General features: G+C 40.6%; 1 protein-coding gene across 1 annotated transcript in view; it reads left to right on the top strand.

Annotated features, from left to right (window-relative positions):
• LOC126266972 (hemicentin-2-like) overlaps positions 1–20,138 on the top strand; it is an 852,087-nt gene extending 831,949 nt beyond the window's left edge. The window contains exon 15 of the mRNA XM_049971700.1: positions 17,086–20,138. Within this exon, the coding sequence (XP_049827657.1) occupies positions 17,086–17,361 (276 nt within the window). The 3' untranslated portion in view covers positions 17,362–20,138. The remainder of the gene's footprint in view (positions 1–17,085) is intronic.
• The last annotated feature ends 1,511 nt before the right edge of the window (positions 20,139–21,649 follow it).

Genomic DNA, 21,649 nt, shown 5'->3' with positions numbered 1-21,649 from the left:
TGTTAAACTTTATAATCTATCATCGGACGACAGAATCCGAATTTTCATTCAGTCAGCAAACAGCTCCCACAACCGTTAATGTAGATTTTCGAAACTGACCAAATTATCTTTCTTTGACACAAATCATTAATTATCAAGTGGAATAACACAGTTTCAGAGAGGTTACTGGTCTCATTGTGTCATTTCATTTGTGTGTAATTACCTGCGCCTGGGTTTCAGGCTGGATTCCCCATTTACGTTCGATGCTGAGAACATAGAGAGCCTCGGAAATTCTTTTCGTGTGTAAATGGGAATTTGAAGGTGACTGGGGCGGTAGCGAGAAATTGGATTGAGGAGGGAGGTGTGCCAGGGTAATCCACGTAGTTGTGTGAACTAGAAACGACTGTGACAAAGTGGCTTAGTGGCTGACGTACCTGCCTAGTAAGCAGGTGACCTGGGCTAGATTCCCGGCCTCGATACAAATTTTCACTCGTCGTTTCAGTCTATATACATAAAATCATTCATTTTGCTGATGAGGCTAGGTAGATAACGTTCCAGTCCTCGCAACAACGTAGAAAACTCGGAGGTAGATCTCGGAACTTCCATCTAATAGACACACGTGCGGGCCGCTCATTTGCGTAAACAGAAAAATCATGTTTTGGACTTCTTGTATAAGGAAAGTCATAGAGCAGCTGTGACCAGGGAGAGACGCTGTGTCCCAGCAAACTAAAGTGTTACGCGCATATGATAAAACATTCAACAAGTGTAGTACGTCACATCTCTTGGAATAACTGTCTTACTTATTCAGATTTATGACAATGCTTATACTAGGAATTAGTTTGAAGATAAGTTTTGGAAAGGTAGAATACGACATACAGGTAGCTAATAAACCGATAAATAGAAGTTACGTAATATATCTTTTCTGATATCATAAACTGAGAACATCTAATAGGTACGTATCCTTCAGATGAAGTTTCACATCAGGAAATTCTGTGTCAGATTACTACGTAAATTTGGTTGTTTAGTGTAAAAAAGCGACTGTCAGAATAGTTATTAACATAATGTGATTCTTCAATTTCTCCGCGCAGTCGTTAGCACACTGGACTCGCATTCGGGAGGACGACTGATCAATCCCGTCTCCAGCCATCCAGATTTAGGTTTTCCGTGATTTCCCTAAATCGTTTCAGGCTAATGCCGGGATGGTCCCTTTGAAAGGGCACTGCCGATTTCCTTCCCAATCCTTCCCTAACCTGTGCTTGCGCTCCGTCTCTAATGACCTCGTTGTCGACGGGACGTTAAACGCTAACCACCACCACCATCAATTTCTCCATGCGTATTTTACGACGAAATAAATCTCGGGTGAACAGCCTGGTATGAGTGTGCAGAGGACACAATATTTCGGCAATCAACCACGTTGCTATCATCAGGTGCGTTGATGTACTGACCGGCGGTGGGCCGGCGCCATGTATATATAGGACAATCCTCCTCCCGCTCCTCCCTCAGGCGCTTCCATGAGTCGGTGCGGTCCGCGCCCCGCGCGCGGTCCAGGTACAGCGTCCGTTCTCCCGCCGTCTGGGAGCTGCATCCTAGGTGTCCTTGTTCAGGAGGGTCTGCCGGCACCGCTCTCGTTATTCTTCCCTCCTCCCCGGAAGCCGGTACACTCTGGGAAATATCCTTTTTCTAATTTGGGTGATCGCGGGATCCAATGCCTTGCTAAGGATGTAACCACTGTCACGATTTAGTTGTAGCTCCCTTACTCTAATCTCTATGGCTTTATTGATGACAGTCCCAGTATTTAGAAGTCTGTGTCAGAACTTTGCGTTGATCATAATCCATGCTGTGGTGTTCCGACAGGCAATGCTAAGCGGTTGCCGACTTACCGAGCTGTTGCAGTCTAGTGTGCCAATGACGTTCTCGGCATCGATCCTCAATGGTACGAATGATCTGACCTATGTATACACTCTCGCATTGGCAAGGTATCTGACAAACCCTTGATTTACGTAGACCAAGGTTGTCGTTGACGCTACCAAGAAGGCTCTTGGTTTTGCTTGGAGGACGGAAGATGGTTTTCACTTGGTGTTTACGTGAAATGCGTCCAATTTCTCCGGATAAGGCCCCACAAAACGGAATAACAGTCAATGCCGCCTCCTCCTGAGGTTCATCCTCAGTTTCCGCCGGTGCTGCAGGTGTGGGATGTAGAGCCTTCCGAATTTGCCCTTCCTTGTAACCGTTCCTCCGAGACACGGTCTTCAGATGGTCCAATTCTTGTTGGAGACTATCGCTGTCGGAGATAGTGTGATCTCTGTGTACAAGAGTTTTGAGCACGCCATTCTTTTGTGCCGGGTGGTGTCAGCTATCCGAATGTTGGTAAAAATCTATGTGGGCGCTCTTCGTATACACGGTGTGCCCCAAAGTGCCGACAGCTCGTCTTCTAATCAAAACATGTAGGAAAGGGAGCATCCCATCCGTTTCGATCTCCATGGTGCCCGCCGCGGTGGTCTAGAGGTTCTAGGCGCTCAGTCCAGAGCCGCGCGACTGCTACGGTCGCAGGTTCGAATCCGGCCTCGGACATGGATGTGTGTGATGTCCTTAGGTTAGTTAGGTTTAAGTAGTTCTAAGCTTTAGGGGACTAATGACCACAGATGTTAAGTCCCATAGTGCTCAGAGCCATTTGAACCATTTTTTATCTCCATGGTGAACATAATATTCTCGTGTCTGGGATTGAGATGTGTGGAGAAGTCTGCCAGTTTATTTCTTCCATGTGGCCAAATAACGAAGGTATCATCGACATATCTAAAGAAACAGATGGGTTTTAGATGTGCTGATTCAAGAGATTCCTCCTCGAAATATTCCATGTACATATTTGCGACAATGGGTGGTAGTGGACTCCCTATGGCTACTCCTTCTGTCTGTTCATAGCATTCACCGTCAAATAAGATGGTCTTTCCGCTGCCTTCATAAGGTTGTCTCTCCGATATACGTTCTAACTTGGATGCCTGTCTTTCGGATGACTTCCTCTGGGTTGAGTCTACTGTGGCCCATGTGACAGACACCATCGAGACAATCCCACCTCCTGGCGTTGTACCGGTTGAAGAGTTGTAGATGTAAGTGTAGGTTTTTTTTTTCTGTAATGTCCAAGCGCCACCGCGTGAAGCGAACTCTCTCTCGTACAAAAGCTAGGCTGGCACGTTTCTTGATTCTTATGGCCGGCGCTGAGTCGATGTTATGCTTGACCTTGTCCTATATATACCTGGTCCTAATATACCTGGCGCTGGCCCACCGCCGGTCAGTACATCAGCGCACCTGACGATGGCAACGTGGTCGATTGCCGAAATATTGTGTCCTATGCACACTCATACCAGGCTGTTCACCCGAGATTTATTTCGTCAGCTATTAATACAATATTCAAACACTGTCCCTTCAGAACACTGAGATAGGGCAACGCAATAGACTCTAACCACCCTATAAATGTACTACTATGTGTTCACAGGTCATGCCAGCTCAGTTCAACAGATAATGAGATATTTTCTCTTTCGCTAGCATCTCTAATCGATCGGAAAACTAGATGTTCTGGGTCGTACTGTTAGAATTTTAAATATACTTGCTTTATGTTTGTCCTTTTCTACATCACGTTTTTATTAGGTCGTTTTCTTGTCTCTCTGGTGCAAATTTTGCAGCTGATTTTAAACTAACTTCCCGATGACCTACAGACTTGGATTTTTAAACGAAGCTCAAAATCAGGTTCTGGATGGCAGAGCAGTAGTATGTTATGCGAACCACCTTCTTGCAATGGGATAGGAAGGTGGAGCTGAAAACGGAATGGAAAGAAGTTTAACAAAGAGTATAGCCTGTGAATTTGACTTCCTGCACAACGTCTGTGCTGAGCAGATTGCGGTAGAACTTTACAGGCAGAATGTGAGTAAGTTGGCCGATGCAGTAGGATTGTGCGACATTTCATTCCATTTATAGGCGCATCTGCACACGCGTCAAATTACTGTGGCAGCAAGACTCCCGCGCGACCCCTACCATACCAGAGAGGGTGGGTGTGGAAAGGGGTATCATAAAAGCATAACTCAGGTAGGTCAGGAGCAGTATCAACCAAATTTGATGTATACATGACTCAGTTTACGATATTTTCATTAACTTGCTTCCTCATTTGTCTATTTGGTACAAACTTTCCAATTGCTCATAAATTAACTTATCGGCGAGGTAGAGTCTGAAACTCACATCATAGGTCATAACTGGATGACGATGAAATATCAACTGTTTTTCTTGTATGGTGTGTGGCAGAGGGTGGTTTTTCTTTACCACCGCCCTTTCCCAATGAGGTATAGAGTTGAAACGTTCAACATAGATCGGAACTAGGTGCCAATGCATTGTTATTTTGCTTACTTATCTCGTGTGTGGCGAAGGGCCATTTCTCTCTTTTCCTTTACCGCCTGCGTATGGTTCGTGGAAGGAACGGTTGCTGTTGAGCTTCAAGGTGAGCTCAAATCTCTCTCATTTTTGCCTCCATGGTCATTTTGTGAGATACACATAGAAGGATAATTGATAATTGTAGAGTGGAGAATGAGAGCTACCATATGATATACACACGTAACAGAATATGTACCCATTATAAAAGAGTACTAGCTTGAGTAATGGTCCCTCAGTTCAGAAATCAGTAGCTTTATGTTCGACAGTGCGATCCGATTCCCCCTATTGCTTATGGCCCTGCAACACAGTGTTGTCAGTATCATTGTGATAACTGAAGAAGCTGATTTCCAGTATTCGCGTTTCGTAAATAAAAAAATTCTATGTCTACATCATTCCTGTGCAAATCACTTCACGGTGTGTGGTTGAGGACGTTTCATGTAGCACTGTCACGTAAGCGATATCCTGTTCCACTCGCGAACAGTGCATGGCAATAACTGCTGTTGTTAAGCCTCCGTGTGCCCTCGAACGCTTTAATTTTACATTCGTGGTATATTCAAGAAATACTCGTACACTGTACGTAGGATAAAACAATATGTTCGTTAATTCTTAAGTAATTTCTCGCAATTTCACCATAAAACGATACCGTCATGAACAGCACCTTCCTGTTGTGTCTGCTATTGGAAATGAGTAGTACCTCCGTGACCCTTTCGCACTTACTACAATAATGAGTAAGTGATCTATGTATTTTCTGTTTTCCGCTAGTAAAAGGTAATAGGTAAGGGTCCCAGACGGTGGAGGAATGCTCAGTTATCGATTAAGCGAGGGTTTAGAAGTTTCCTTTACCTGAGTTGACATAGGATTCTTCTAATGGATCTCGGCATTTTCTACTAACATTGTTATGTGATCGTTCAACTTTAAATCGCTTCGCGCCTGTACCCCCTGATGTTTAGTGGTTGTAACTGCTCTAATGATTTCTCGTCCAGTATGTAATTAAATAATGAGCCTTATCGTCTATTTCACCGCAATACGTGCACTTCTAGCGTATAGATTCAGATGTGCACAACACCATAATCCTTGAAAAGCGTCATGGAGCTTCCAACACTAATCGTTAAGAATGTGTGTATATTGTAAACAGTAATTGGTCTATAGTAGTCGAAGGATGCTTTAAACAACTAAGGATTTCTCTCTTTCAAGAACAAGTTGATGGAATCTGTTTGTCAGAAGTTCCTCATCACCCGTATCTGGAACGTTAGACCACTGTGTCGAGCTTTATCGAAAGCCTTCCGCAGTGAATCAATTTGGAGTCAATTAATATGCCGGTATTCTGAGCTGTTTAATTGAAAGTAAGAGCCTGGGAATTATAGCTCTTTTTGATTTGTGGAACGAACACTGTAGTAAAGCTGATTTTCGATTATTGATTCCGTGAAGCTGTATGTGAATGACTTTTTTCATGATTACTGTGCTTACCGTTCTCCTTAATAGAGTATCTACTCACTGAGAGAGTTTCTGACGTAACTAATTACACCATCTTTCATCGGAATCGTATTAAGTTTTGGTTCAGGCATGGTTGCCCGTTGCAGTTTAAATAGATTGGAGCTGATCTTTCCATCTCTTCTTACGACGCCCAGCTTTCCTTTTCCATTGAGATGTATATCTGTATATTAGTTATTAGTGCATCTGACATCCTGTGAAAAGTTTCAGCCCATTTATTTCTGTACTTCTTTATTTTCTGAAGTATGCTTTTGACGCCCGGTTCTTTTGTAATAGCACTTTTTTGTTCGATCTATGAGTTTGTAAACAGGTAAATTTCTTAGCTGTCTCGTCCCTGCGCTTAGATTTTCCGCTTTTTACTGGCGGTAAGAGTCCAGGTCTCTGACCTATACATTAGAGCTGGTGCTGCCATTATATTTTAAAGTTTTAGAATTGTCTCTTTTCTGGCTATTTTGAGCAGAGTTTGACTTATACTGCCAAACTGTTGGAATTTTTACAGCTTGTATTGTTGATCATGGTATGTAATGAGTTCCCACAGCCCATATATTGTGAAGTATTTGTATCATCAAGACGTTAATTATCAATTATTACTTTTGCTCTTTAATGCTCCGTGCAGGGAATGCCATTATGTTAGTTTTAACCTTATATGCTGTAGTATTACAGTGATTGGTTACCTTGTGCGAGGACGAAATTGTTCTCTGTAATTTAACTTCAGATTCCGCTAAGATTATTTGATCATTTGCCAAACAGGAATGTATTTATAACTTTATTATTATGCTTAACAATGGTGCCTACTTTATTCTGCTGTGTCATTATGACGTCGTCTATACATAAATTACATAACGTAGGTGATAAAACAGACCCTTGCTCCACTCAGTGAGAGATGGTTCTCGCAAACGGGCTTTCTTTTTGTACAGTGATTTTACTGAGTATACACATACTTGCAATTACACCTACTATATGTTGAGGTATACCATCCCTTTCTTCAACTTCCCCATATGTAACTCCATTAATTACATCAAAAGCTTTGTCAGAGTCATAACGACTGTGTATGTGGGATAATTGTACTCTCTGTCTTTTTCATTTGTTCATATATGTATGAATACCTAAGGGACCAAACTTCTAAGGTCATCTGCTCCTAGACATACACGCTACTTAATCTAGCTTATGTCACGAACAACACACGCACCCATACCTGAGGGAGGACTCGAATCTCCAACGTGAGGGCCGTGAAATCCGTAACATAGCGCCTCTAACCACGCGGCCACTCCACGCGGCTGTCTTTTTTAATAATTTGGCAGACAAGAGAAACACTGCCTACGTGAGGACTTCCTTCCAAAATGCATTCCGTTCTTCCATGAGAAACGTTTCTGAACGTACCTATAGTCTGTTTATTGTTATTTTCTCATATATCTTGTATCCAGGGTTCAAAAGACCTTGATATTTATCAGACATTGTGTCCCTTTTCAAAGCAACGCTTTAACGACAACAGTTGGCCGATCCAATGGCCTGTTGCTGTATTTTCAAGGAGTTTTAACAAATTTTAAATGTTTTAAGGGCAATGAGTATCAGGCAAGTTTTAAATATTTCCACGTTGAGATTGTCTTTCGCTGGAGAAATTCTGTTTGCGGATATCTGTAACATAGCCGTTTATTCTTCGGCTGATATAAGCTCAATATGTCCGTCTCGTCACAAAAGCAATTTTCACTTTCTTCCTGTCACTTCAAAATTAATCCAGCCACTCATTTTCGTAAATTGAGTTACTCTCAAACATATATCCTTCATCTGTATTAAGTTTTTTCAGCATCTTACACGCTTCAGATTGTTGCCCACGTATACAACGCATCATTTCACTAAGGCTGCTCATACGATCTGTCGACCTAGAAAAAGCTTTCGACGATGTAAATTGTTGCCAGATATTCTAAACCCTCAGAAAAATAGGAGTGAGGTCTACGGAAATGATACATGTAAGCTACAGGAACGACGGATAATATAAATCATTTATGTATTTTGTGAAAACAAAAATAGCTTACACTTTTTAATGCATTTACACTTCGTTCTGAAAATATCGACAACACATGTATGTGAACATATACGCAAAGTGTAATGACAATCTGAAGATGGTACCAAGATTCTATCGAAACTAGTAATTGGAATGAAATTAAAGCGACATTGGCTTTCACAGAAAATATACATAAACTAAGATCGCCCATTGACATGTGTAAGTTATGTAATAAAAATCATCTATAAGAGCCGAGAAGAAATTATAAGAACAGAAGACCAAGACCGAAGTGTTGGAATTAGAAAAATTGTATGGCAAGATTTTTATACTTTAGTCCCTACTGTTAAGTATAAACATCGATTTAGCAATGACTGAAATTGAAAGTTCTAGAGTGCGATTCATGTTCATGGTGAAAGGTCTTCCTTGTACTAAGTAAAAGTGGTGCAGTCCAGAACATGTTGAATGAAATGAACAATCTAATGAGGACAGAATACGGTTTGAGCGTCAACCGGAAAGAAACGATAATACTACTGAGTAACAGAAATAACATTAATAACGTACTCAACATCAAAACTGGTGAGCATTACGTAGGCGAAGAAAAGGAATGTTACTGACACGGAAGCAAAAGATTCGAGATCCGATAGGTCTGAGATAAAGGATCTGCGATGCAGTACATGCCATAATATCAGTCATGCTCATGAAGATTTGGCAAGGAGCGGAGTACCGTATCGATGCCTGTCTAGCAAAAAACGGTACCCTCACTGAACTGTACCGAACTGCATCAATACGTTTGAGCTTCTGTGTACAGTGTCGGACAATTAAGAGGTCTGATCAGATAATTCGTAACTTTTTCCACAACATTTTTCTTTGCTAACCTTTTACTTATTGTGCATGTTTTCCTACAAAATACTGCCTCCACAACTGATACACCAGTCCCAGTGTCTTATTCACTTCCGGAAGCAGTCTTCATACGCCTCTTTCTGGATCGCGCGAAGTGGCGTCTGAGAATTTTCTTTTAGAAAAGGTGGGAGGCTAGGTACTGGCAGAAGTAAAGCTGTGAGGGCGGGGCGTGAGTCGTGCTTGGGTAGCTCAGTTAGCAGAGCCCTTGCCCGCGAAAGTCAAAGGTCTAGAGTTCGAGTCTCGGTCCGGCACACAGTTTTAATCTTCCGGGAAGTTTCAATTTTCTTTTATCTTGTCAAACGTTGCTTATCTTTGTCCTTTCAGCAAGGTTTTCAACTTAGGAAATTAAAAAGAAAAGTTCACAGCGGCCAAGTCAGGCAAGCACAGACGATGAGAGCAGCACAGTGACTTCGTTTTTTGTGTAAGAGTCACACTGCAACAGGCATGAATGTACGGGTGCCTTATCGTGATGCAAGAGCTACGCATTGACTCGCCACATTTCAGGCCGTTTCCGTCTCACATTTTTGCTCATAGGTTTTGCAACACGTCCCGATAGTACCATCGACAACAGTTTGTCCCTGTAGCACGAATTCATGACGAACTAATCCTTCAATGTCAACTTAACCTACCTGCACGGCTTTGAAATTAGACCTAAATTGATGAGATTATTTCGTCATGGAAAACCTTTCCCGACCGACTGTGAAGACTGGACCTTGGTCTCAGAATCATATCCGTAGACCCATGTCAGATCACCAGTTATAATTCTCTTAAGGGGAGACAGAAGGCAATTTTCATCCCAATTCTGCCAATGCTATTTTGTCCTTGGAATAGGTACACTTTTCAAAGTAACTATAAGTGATAAAACAATGAAATTTTTACTGCATATATATATATATATATATATATATATATATATATATATATATATATATAACATAGATGCCTCAATTTATAAGTGAAATGAACGTAATACCTCTTATGGTTTTGAAGAGAAAATTATTCTTTTACTAGTAAAATTTAACTTCTTTTGGACATTAATTATTATAAAACAGTTTCTGACTGTGTTGTGTTTCTCAGTTTATTTATAATAACTTATTACCATGTGTAGTACGAATTGATGAAGTTTTACGTTTCTAACCCCATTAGTTTATCAAATAATGGTACCTGAAAAATCCATTTAAAGTTTAATATTGCAACTGCAGTGTGGTTATTGATGAGAATTACTTACCACTAGTATTTTCCTGCATCATACCGAGCATCATCTGAATCATACTGATCTTCTTTTCTGCTCTTGGCCCCTCTTCTTTTCTGCCTGGCTTCTTTTGTGCATTTTAAATTTGCAATATCTACTTTCCAGATTCTCTCTTTATCTCAAATCGCTTGATACGGGCAAGTCTTCAGGTCCAGATTGTATACCGATTAGGTTCCTTTCAGATTACGCTGATACTATAGCTCCCTACTTAACACTCATATACAACCGCTCGCTCACCGATAGATCTGTACCTACAGATTGGAAAATTGCGCAGGTCGCACCAGTGTTCAAGAAGGGTAGTAGGAGTAATCCATTTAACTACAGACCTATATCATTGACGTCGGTTTGCAGTAGGGTTTCGGAGCATATACTGTATTCAAACATTATGAATCACCTCGAAGGGAACGATCTATTGACACGTAATCAGCATGGCTTCAGAAAACATCGCTCTTGTGCAACGCAGCTAGCTCTTTATTCGCACGAAGTAATGGCCGCTATCGACAGGGGATCTCAAGTTGATTCCGTATTTCTAGATTTCCGGAAAGCTTTTGACACCGTTCCTCACAAGCGACTTCTAATCAAGCTGCGGAGCTATGGGGTATCGCCTCAGTTGAGCGACTGGATTCGTGATTTCCTGTCAGGAAGGTCGCAGTTCGTAGTAATAGACGGCAAATCATCGAGTAAAACTGAAGTGCTATCAGGTGTTCCCCAGGGAAGCGTCCTGGGACCTCTACTGTTCCTGATCTATATAAATGACCTGGGTGACAATCTGAGCAGTTCTCTTAGACTGTTCGCAGATGATGCTGTAATTTACCGTCTAGTAAGGTCATCCGAAGACCAGTATCAGCTGCAAAGCGATTTAGAAACGATTGCTGTATGGTGTGTCAGGTGGCAGTTGACGCTAAATAACGAAAAGTGTGAGATGATCCACATGAGTTCCAAAAGAAATCCGTTGGAATTCGATTACTCGATAAATAGTACAATTCTCAAGGTTGTCAATTCAACTAAGTACCTGGGTGTTAAAATTACGAACAACCTCAGTTGGAAGGACCACATAGATAATATTGTCGGGAAGGCGAGCCAAAGGTTGCGTTTCATTGGCAGGACACTTAGAAGATGCAACAAGTCCACTAAAGAGACAGCTTACACTACACTCGTTCGTCCTCTGTTAGAATATTGCTGCGCGGTGTGGGATCCTTACCAGGTGGGATTGACGGAGCACATCAAAAGGGGGCAAAAAAGGGCAGCTCGTTTTGTATTATCACGTTATAGGGGAGAGAGTGTGGCAGATATGATACACGAGTTGGGATGGAAGTCGTTACAGCATAGACGTTTTTCGTCGCGGCGAGACCTTTTTATGAAATTTCAGTCACCAACTTTCTCTTCCGAATGCGAAAATATTTTGTTGAGCCCAACCTACATAGGTAGGAATGATCATCAAAATAAAATAAGAGAAATCAGAGCTCGAACAGAAAGGTTTAGGTGTTCGTTTTTCCCGCTCGCTGTTCGGGAGTGGAATAGTAGAGAGATAGTATGATTGTGGTTCGATGAACCCTCTGCCAAGCACTTAAATGTGAATTGCAGAGTAGTCATGTAGATATAGATGTAGATGTAGATCTATTTGCACTAAGAATTTTGCAGTATTTCCACTAGATTTTATGCCCAATATTTCCAAAACTTCCAGTTTTCTAATTACATCATCACTGAAGCATAAAATAGCATCATAAACACCAAATTTGGGGGTTGTAAGCTGAACAAATACAGTTTTCACTAACCAGTTCAAAGTGACAGAATTCACACATTAATTTAAATTTTTGGTTTTCCCATTAAGACGTTTCTTTAACAAGGTATCTCTACAAAGGTCTCTAAATATGGGTTTAATTTCATTCATTAACGATGCAGGTAAAGAATGTTTGTGCTCATATCTGGCACTAGTCCTGTACTTGCACCAAGTGTCGAGATCATTCGGGCAAATACCGTGCACTGGAATTTCATGTTTGAAAAGCTTATGCAATAAGATAGCTCATACAGCCTTTTTATGTTTTCTAAATTTCCTACATTTCTTCTTATGGCCAAGCCATAGTAATTCTGTAATCTATCTATATCAACATTTATCAGGCGACTTTTACCACCTCTCTTCTTACCATCTTCCAATACTATTTTTTACTATTCTTTCAATAATCTTCTCAACCTGGGCCCCATTCTCTTCTGAACATGCCCAATGCGCTCCAATTTAGAAATTGTGGCATAATGACCATAGGGTTGTTATGCACATACCCGGTCGTAAGCCTTGCTGTCACTGTCTCCTAAAATACTGTGTGTATCTGACACCTCTGTTTGCCACAGAACGATTAAAAATTTTGAGACCTCCTGCTACTTCCATCCCACCACTTAGACCAGTATGTTCATGCTCTTTGTCAGTTCCACTGCAACATGTACTACAGTACTTGCTTAGAACCTCTACACCAATTTCCTTGACAGTATCAAATGATGTAGCCGTCACGACACCATTTAGTGAAGCCTGTCCATGTTTCTGCCAGCTACCATCAAAACAGGCACAAATATCACCACTTTCACTGTCATCGCTTTCCTTGAGTGCTCCTTCAGCTGCTTCCTTCATTGAGATGTTATAAACTTCAGCAACAGCAATACCAATAACATTATTGTAAGTCATAAATTTTGCAAGAGGATTGGGAATGTCAAGTAATGCACATAAGAGTTTGCCTGCCGCCAATCCTTTACCAATAGATCTGAGACCATAAACTAGCCTTATGTTGTTCTCATATAAATTATTATTTGCCATTTTTGTATCATTGTTGTAACAACTGCACCACATTTTGTACAACTCAATGTAAGGTTTGACACAATCCCTTTACGAAGACGCTGATTCTCATCTAAAGGTACGTCACCACCACATATTCTGCACACAGTATTTTTGGAAATGAAATCACAGAGCATTCTAAGGCTCAACATAATATTTCCGAAGGAATGTTCATCTCCACAAGCTGACTAGGAGGAAATGCCTTGGAGACACTTCAGCTTCTTTCTTGCTGTGCTGATTTTCTTTATGTGTAATATACTTGGATCCTTATATCCCACTAACCTCATTTAGTTTTACGTATTTACATGCTCTGAATTTTAATTTAGGCAAGAATTTATTTATTAACGGCATTTTTATGAAAACACTGGAAGCAAAGAAAATACAAAATATCACGTACTTCACTCACAACAAGCTTCACTAAGTACAACGAATACGCTCGAAAACAATAACAAACACGATCGGAAAAACGAGTATCGATAGTAGGTAGAGGTTAGGAAACACTGAAGGGATAAAACAATAGAAGCATTAAATAATATACAAGGAGTAAAAGAATGCTCTGCATTATCTCTGCATGGCGTTAGAAGGAAGGCCAGGTTGCATAGAGCATCAGGAAAACCGTCATACCTCACGAAAAAATTGTCGTATTTATATAAAACAAAAAAACGTGTCACGCAGGAAAGACCAGGCATTTCAAATACGCTAAAATCTAAAGTCGATTTTTTAAAGTCCACTTGCCCTCCGTCTCCCCTTAGGGCACCTCTCTTTCTCATTTGCGCTGTCCTAAAGCTTTTCACAGATTGCGGGGAAGAGAGAGGTTTTCCTGGTCTTCAAATGGTTCAAATGGCTCTGAGCACTATGGGACTTAACTGCTGAGGTCATCAGTCCCCTATAACTTAGAACTACTTAAACCTAACTAAGTGTATCACACACATCCATGCCCGAGGCAGGATTCGAACCTGCGACCGTAACAGTCACGCGCTTCCAGACTGTAGCGCCGGGAACCGTTCGGCTACTCTGGCCGGCTTCTGGTTTTCACTCATTACCTTTGGGACTAACCTGGTGGCAACACGATGCATTACAATATGCTGTGTCAGGATTTTATGATGTGCTCCTATTGAAATGTTGCGTTCTTCTGCAGTGTCTCGGACAATCAGTTTTCGATTGGCAAGCACAGTTTCGCTGACGTTCTTAACTCGAGCATCTTCGGTAGGCGTCGAAGGTCGTCTTAAAGAAGGAACATCTTTATCTTCCATCCGTCCATTTTTAAACCTTGTGAACCATTCCTACCATCGAGTACGGCTAAGCACTCACCTCCGTAGGCTTCCTCCATCATTAGGTGTGTCTCTCCAGAGGTTTTCTTGAGTTGCACGCTCAATTTAATGCAGACGCGTTGCTCTTCTAACTCTGCCACTTCAAAAATTGCAGCTGTACAACACAAAGCTCTACTCAATAGAGCACTGAACAATAAATAACAGACAAACAACAGTGAGAAATGGTTCAAATGGCTCTGAGCACTATGGGACTCAACTGCTGTGGTCATTAGTCCCCTAGAACTTAGAACTACTTAAACCTAACTAACCTAGGGACATCACACACATCCATGCCCAAGGCAGGATTCGAACCTGCGACCGTAGCAGTCGCACGGTTCCGGACTGCGCGCCTAGAACCGCGAGACCACCGCGGCCGGCAAACAACAGTGAAACTTGTGGCAATTACACATTTAATACAGGAGTATGCAGGGATACCTACCACATTTCGCTCCAACACGCCACTGGGTCGAAATTGCGAATGTTCCGGAATTTTTTCAGCAGACTTCGTAAAGTCATAAATCTTAATAGGTTCCGAAATAAAGAGGGATCCAAAAACGCATCCACTGTTTAAAAGTCCGTAACTGCCAAACTAATTAACGGAGTGGTCTCATCTTTGGTAGTGTAATGGTTTGTAGTTCCGGCAATCGCCACACAAGCGTTGTATTGCGTTGTTTTGTTTTGTCAGATGACAGTCGCCAGATAGTCAGTGTTTTATTCTCAGTTGCACCTAGTTATTTGAGTAAACATAGGTGGCGTAAGGCTTATATTCGATGAAAGGAAGTCAGTTTTGAAGTGGTATTTTAAGTACGAAAACATTAATGAAGTTCAACGGCAATGGCGAACTGAGTATCAAACAGAGCCACCGACACGTTTAACGATTACTCGCATTCGAGACAAATTTGAAGCCGAAGGCTGTGTTAAAGATGTACACGAACAACGATTTGGATGACCTGTAACACTAACAATTCCAGCCAACTCCAGTCGTGTGTTACAACAGTTCACTCGCTCACCACGGAAGTCTGTGAGACATTGTGCCCGTGAGACTGGAGTGAGGCGCTCAAGTGCTCGGCGAATTTCGAAGACAGCAAAGTGGAAGTGCTACATCCCAGGACTGCTACACTCAATGAACGAGGACGACCCAGGTAGTAGAACGGAGTACTGTACTGCGAGTCGGTTACTAACAAGGTGCGCAACGATGTACAGTTTGCAGAGATGATTGTGTGGTCTGATGAGTCATAGTTCAAACTCACTGGTACAGTAAATCGCCACAATTGCATTTACTGGGCCGCCGAAAATCCGAACGTCCATATAGACAAAGCCGTGAATTTGCCAGGAGTATATGTGTGGTGTGGGTTGTCTTACTGAGGCTTCATTGGGCCATTCTTCTTTGACGGCACAGTTACCGGTGAGGTGTACCTTCAGAAGCTTCAGACATCAATTTTACCTGCCATCCGACACTTGTATGGAGACGGAAGTGTTTACATTCAACAAGATGGTGCCCCAGCCCGCTACCAAAATCCTGTTAGGGCGTATCTCGTCGAAAGTCTACCAGGACGATGGATAGGCCGTAGAGGTGCTGTGGAGTATCCACCACGTTTTCCAGATCTAACTTCTCTGGACTTTTACCTGTGGGGAACACTAAAGGACGTTGTTTATCGACAAAAGCCACCCACATAGGATGGACTCCGAGAATCCATCGTACATTCGTGTACGAATATCCAACTGAACACGTTGCAGTCAGTAGTTCGTGCTGCAGTTCGGGGGGAACGTTTGTGTGTGGATGTTAATGGTGAAGATTTCGAACACCTACAGTGACACCTTGAAGGTGGGTAGGACGTCAAACGGGCAGACGTGGAGCACAAGGGGCACCACAGGACATTTTAATTTTCGTTGTCTATACTTTTACAAAGAAATTCAAATAACTTTGTCAGAATGACCAGGAAGGATTCAGAATACCCACTCATAGCAGTGGTAGTTCGAAAACATAACGAAATAATTTTCGTTACATGTCAAATTTCATCATTTTTTTCACTTACTAAAGGCAGCATTTGTTGCTATAGGCACACTTTTCTTCATGCATAAGAGAGGTTCTTCGATGAATTTTGCACAGCATACAAACCATACTTAAAGGTGTAGGAAATTGTAGAATGTTCCACATCTATTAAAAACTGTGGTAAAAATTGAGGTAATTAACTATAAAATTGGTGTTTTTCTAAAAATGAAGTTTAAAATATAACAGCTCATTCGTTTTTTCATTAATTAAATAAATTCTAGAGTTTCATACTCCTGTAAGTATGGTATGTATGCTGTGCAAAATTCGTCGAAGAATCTCTCTACCTTATGAAGAAAGTGTACCTATAGCGACAAATCCTGCCATAAGTAAGTTAAAAAATTGTGAAATTTCACATGTAAAAAAAATTCTTCTTTTATGTTTTCGAAGTTCCATTGAAATGAGTGTGAATCCTGAATCCTTCTTCGTGATGCTGACAAAGTTTTATGACTTTATTTGTAAAAGTGTTGACAATGGAAATTAAAATATCCTGTGATGCATCTCCTGCTCCAGGTCAGCCCGTTTGATGTCCTACCCCCCTTAAGTTGGACTTTTAAGCTACACTTTCACCTAGAATGAGACAACTGCGTCGATTAATTTGCAAGTTATAGACTTTTAAACAGTGTATAAATAAATTATGAATAATCCGCCTCGATTGCGAAAATTTGCAATCGAGGCGGATTATTCATAATTTATTTAGATAATTACGATTGCTGACGCGCTGCAATGCTGAAAGTTCATAAACAGTGTATACATTTTATTGACTCCTCTGTATATAAAAAAAAATCTTTCTATGTTTCTGCCCCGGACACGCTGTATCCCCCTGTTTTGTACAACCGCAACGTAGCCGGCGTGTCTGCGCAGGTGCGACCCGCGAGCGCCGACGTGACGTACGCGGAGCTCAGCCTCCCTCGCAGCGTCAGCGGCGGCGGCCCGGACGCCGCAGCAGGTGGTTCCGGCTCGGCGCCCCGCAGTCGGCGCCGCGACCCGCCCACCGTGTACGCGCAGATCGACCACTCGCAGCGTGCCGCAGCCACATCGATGCCGACGTCGACGCCGCCGCCGCCTCCGCCGCCGCCGCGCGAGATCGTCACGGTGCGCACGCCGCTCGTCGGGTCTCCGCAGGAGAGCTGCGTCTAGGCGCAATTCGCCGACGCTCCGCTCGCTGGCTGCGCGCTAGCGTGCCGCTTCGTTGCCAAAGGGACAGCTGCCTAGCGACCGTTTCCTCCGGAGACTTCCGTCTCTATCTAGTCAGGTCGCACCTGTAGCCATCGCGTGCTCTTTTGCTACGTGCGCTACCACGTGGCACTCACATCTTGAATATTTGTCTTCCTAAAGGAAACAGGCTGGGGCTAATGGTGGGCATGAAATATTGGTTTCACAGCCGTTTATGTGAAAGTAAATTGTTACACGAAAATAAATCTTGCTGAGGTCCTTCCTCGTCCTCAGTCATTCTCCAAAATAATGTCAAACAATTAAACCAGTCAGTTACGAGTCTAACTAGACGCGGTATTATTTAATTCTATCTGAATGATTAGTGTACTTACCTAATAAGATACAATATGGAGTATGAAAATGCTGTGAAAGCAGTCAACAAGAGCCTGCGCAGTTGTTTAACTGTCCATTTGATAGCGTACTCAGAATGAATGAAATAAGAAATGTTAGTAGCCCAGTGTCAGTCAGGTGAGGTGGTCCAGTAATTCTTAGTAGCAACACATTTGTGTCACCTGTAAAGACTACTTCGTGTTCTGTTCACCACCTGCACTTCAATACGTGCACAAGACAGATCTGAATAAGACCTCTGTGGTGTATCATACAGAGATATTTGCTCTTTTGTTTCTTTCGGTAACAAATCCCTAATGTGAGTAAAGAATGACAACCGTAAAATATTTAGATGCTTGTGAAGCAGGGTACCGTTCTGTTGATTTTCCTATCATGAAACCTGAGCTAGGTTTCTGTACCTACTTTATCCGTATTTTGTTCATAAAATATCTACTAGGAGACTGTTTTCAGGGTTTGATAATGTATTTGTAAGATTGAAAAATATAATCAACGTATGATTAGTATGCACAGTGTGTGCATTTAGAAATGATGCTATCCCCTTAGCTTGAATTTAAAATACGGCAACATCTTGATGATTAAATTAAAAATCTCCGACCAGGTTCAGTCGCTGCACCACTACCGATATAAAACAACTCGCATCGGCGCTGTACGAAATTTTACACTAATTGTTATAACACGTCAGTTAGAAAAATTAATTTCCTTATTTTTAATTTATTCCAGCATGGTTTGTATTACCAATCATGATCGTTTTATTGTTATTTCTAACTTATTACCGTTTTCTCATATAATCAAGCTATTGAAACGTTTAGAAGCAGGCATCTTTCAAAATTTTATTGATTCTGCCGTTCCGCGAAACGTCGGTTATACAATGGACTATATTAACAATCTTTGTTTTCATACGTAATTTGTGTATGATCCTACATGTACCACGTTCACAATTATACTCTGGAATAGCACATAGTCTACTTGTGAACGAGTTAAGTATTAAGAAAACTTACTATTGATGTACATCTATCTCTCTCCTTTCTTGAAAGAACACCAATAAATACGATAGCCGACTCACTTCCTTTGCAAGGTATTCACGTTAATATAGAAAATGATTGATTTCATAAAATCGGATTTATAATTTTAGGGCGAGTGCAATTTATTCCAATATTTGAAGTGTTTCTATTACTTGTGTGCACTCATAAATAGGTTCACTATCTCCAATAACGTTTCCTTTACACTTTTTTCTAACTGTAAGCCTCCATATGTCTAAATAAAGTTGTCACTCTGGAAACGAGCCAGCGATATAGAAAGGCGTGAAACTAATACGAAATGTTACTTTTTTCAAACCTAGGATCCAGGTGATATTACAATATGCTAATGGATGTGCTGGATTTATTTCGAGTTTTCCTTAGAACAGCTGTGTCCGAGCTCCAATTGCTTTGAAATTCTCTTTTACTTTAATTGCTCCACTAGGAGCAAATCTTTGGTGGTACAGCACTGGCTACAATTTCTGTGTGGACTTATGTGTGGAATAGGATAACGTTACAGGAGGCACAGGGTTTGATAGGGTATTTGTAAGATTGAAAGAAATTATCTACCTATGATTCGTATGCACTACGTGTGCCATAAGTGACAATGAAATTAAAAAGAGAATGAAGGAATAGACTCCACGAAACTAAACGTATAGAAAGTAGATAACAAACTCGGTTCTAGAATGTATATGACATAACACATAAAACTATTTTTGTATGAATGTTTTCTATAGCTAAGAGTATTCTATGAAATATTAACAAAACGGAACAATGTTTCTTAAAAATTTCACGTCTGTACAGGTTTATACTTCACATTCAAAGTCTGAAAGGAAAGACGAAAACCATTTCGAATCAAGTAGAAATAACAGAGATTAAGAAATTTTCAGAGTGCATACCAGCACTTTATCTTTTGGGACATTCACGTAGAGGTAATTGGCATACGAATATAACATTATTATGTATTGTAATCACTGTGTGTCATTTCGTTCTCTATATTTCTTTTTCTTTACATGACTGTGATATTGGCAGTAATTTTCATATCGGTTTGTGCCGTTATGGCTGCTCTCCATTTGAAGATGTATAGAGCAAAATATATTTTAATATTACTTTTAACAGAACTTGTTGAAATATTGTATGTTTCTGAATGAAATAGTATTAATAAAACTGAATATAAAATTATCAGGTTCCTTTCAAATATGATACTAAGAAGAACCAGCAGAAAACTTATGCATTGATCTGAATTATTTCTCAAGTAAATTATTATAAAATAAGCAGATTACCAATGGACACTAAATGTGTACGTGCTGTTATTCGAATAAAGTGTAAGGAACTGAATTATTTCAAATCCATCAATGTAACTTGATCGATAGAAAATCTGAACAGTGGTTTTCTCTAAGTAATATTGGAAACAGTTTTGCTGTCAGCATACAGGTATTGTTTGTAGTTTAACATCTGTGTTTCTGAATGCATATTGGCTTTCACATTACGTCAAGTTCATGACTCTAAGTTATTCAATACAACTGCATTAAGATTCAAGTTCGGTCAGTCTTCAAATCCAAGTCATATGTTTATTTTCTACAGCAAATGTAATGATGTCTGTTTATAAAAGGTAAGATAATTTATATTGTGTTGTTTTCACAGATCAGCTAAATGGTAGCCTCTGCTTACGTGATTGGCGATACACGATATGAAATGCAATGTTAGCTTTCCTTTATTTTACTTTATTTGCCTATGATATGAAAAATAACTACAAATCATAAAACAGTACAAGAAGCACCTTCATGTAAACGTTGTCAATTGCCTTCATAGTAGCTACTTATATCTCCTACCGTATTATTGTTGGAATCGCAGAGGGATTAATCGAAACAGCAGTGTAATTAGTGAGAAAACTGTCAAAAAATGGTATACGTATTTATACTTATAAAGCTGAACAAGCCTCATTAGAGTGGAAATAAGAATAATCTCACGTAACAGGCTGCTATTATTTGTGGCAACCTATGAGATGAAAATCAGATTAATTTCTAAATGGCAGTAGGGAAGCTGTGAATATAGTTTTCGAAGTAACTAGTATTGTCTTTGTATCCACAGGACTGTAACAGCTTTAGAGGAATGAGCGGTTACAGCCACAAAACATTAACAGACTACAACATGTATCCAGAATCATTATTACAATGTAGTTGGTGGAGGACACCTTTATGGTTTCGGGTGTAACAATTCAACCAGATTTGCTGATTACCTCATTTCAGTATTGGATGCGCCACAAATAAATGGTATTCCACACACTTTTATTCATTAATATATAATGGAAATTGATATATATCTCCAGTTTTTCATCCTCACAACCAGGAATGTTAACTGCATAAAATCATATAGTAACTACACAAATCATATAGTAAGAATAACAACTAAAATAGACTCGATACATTTTTTGTAGATCCTTCCTAAAACCTACACACATTTTCAATTTTTATTTGTGGGAACTTCAGTCTCTAGTGGAAGCAGTTATAAAGTAGCTCATACAAGGACGCTGGGTTACAACATAACTTAGTCGGGAGAAACATCTTGCTGTTCATATTGAACAGCACCTCCAATCACAGAATGTGAATTATATAGATAAAAGATTTAGTAATATACTTTGTAAAAATATGAATGTAGGTAATCAGCTCACAAACTTAAGTATAGTTTATAATATATGAATTTTAGTTTTAAATGGCGCAAAATACAGCAGCACTTATGTGTAGCTATATCTAAGCTCGCTTGGCAAATTGATTAAATTACTTTCTCACCTTACTTCCGGTTCACCATCACTGAAAAATGAAGAGTGATTCACTTAAGCTGTTAACCTA

This window comes from Schistocerca gregaria, chromosome 4 (assembly GCF_023897955.1).
Source record: "Schistocerca gregaria isolate iqSchGreg1 chromosome 4, iqSchGreg1.2, whole genome shotgun sequence".
NCBI classification, from domain to species: domain Eukaryota; kingdom Metazoa; phylum Arthropoda; class Insecta; order Orthoptera; family Acrididae; genus Schistocerca; species Schistocerca gregaria.
This window is presented reverse-complemented; position numbering and strand designations above follow the sequence as displayed.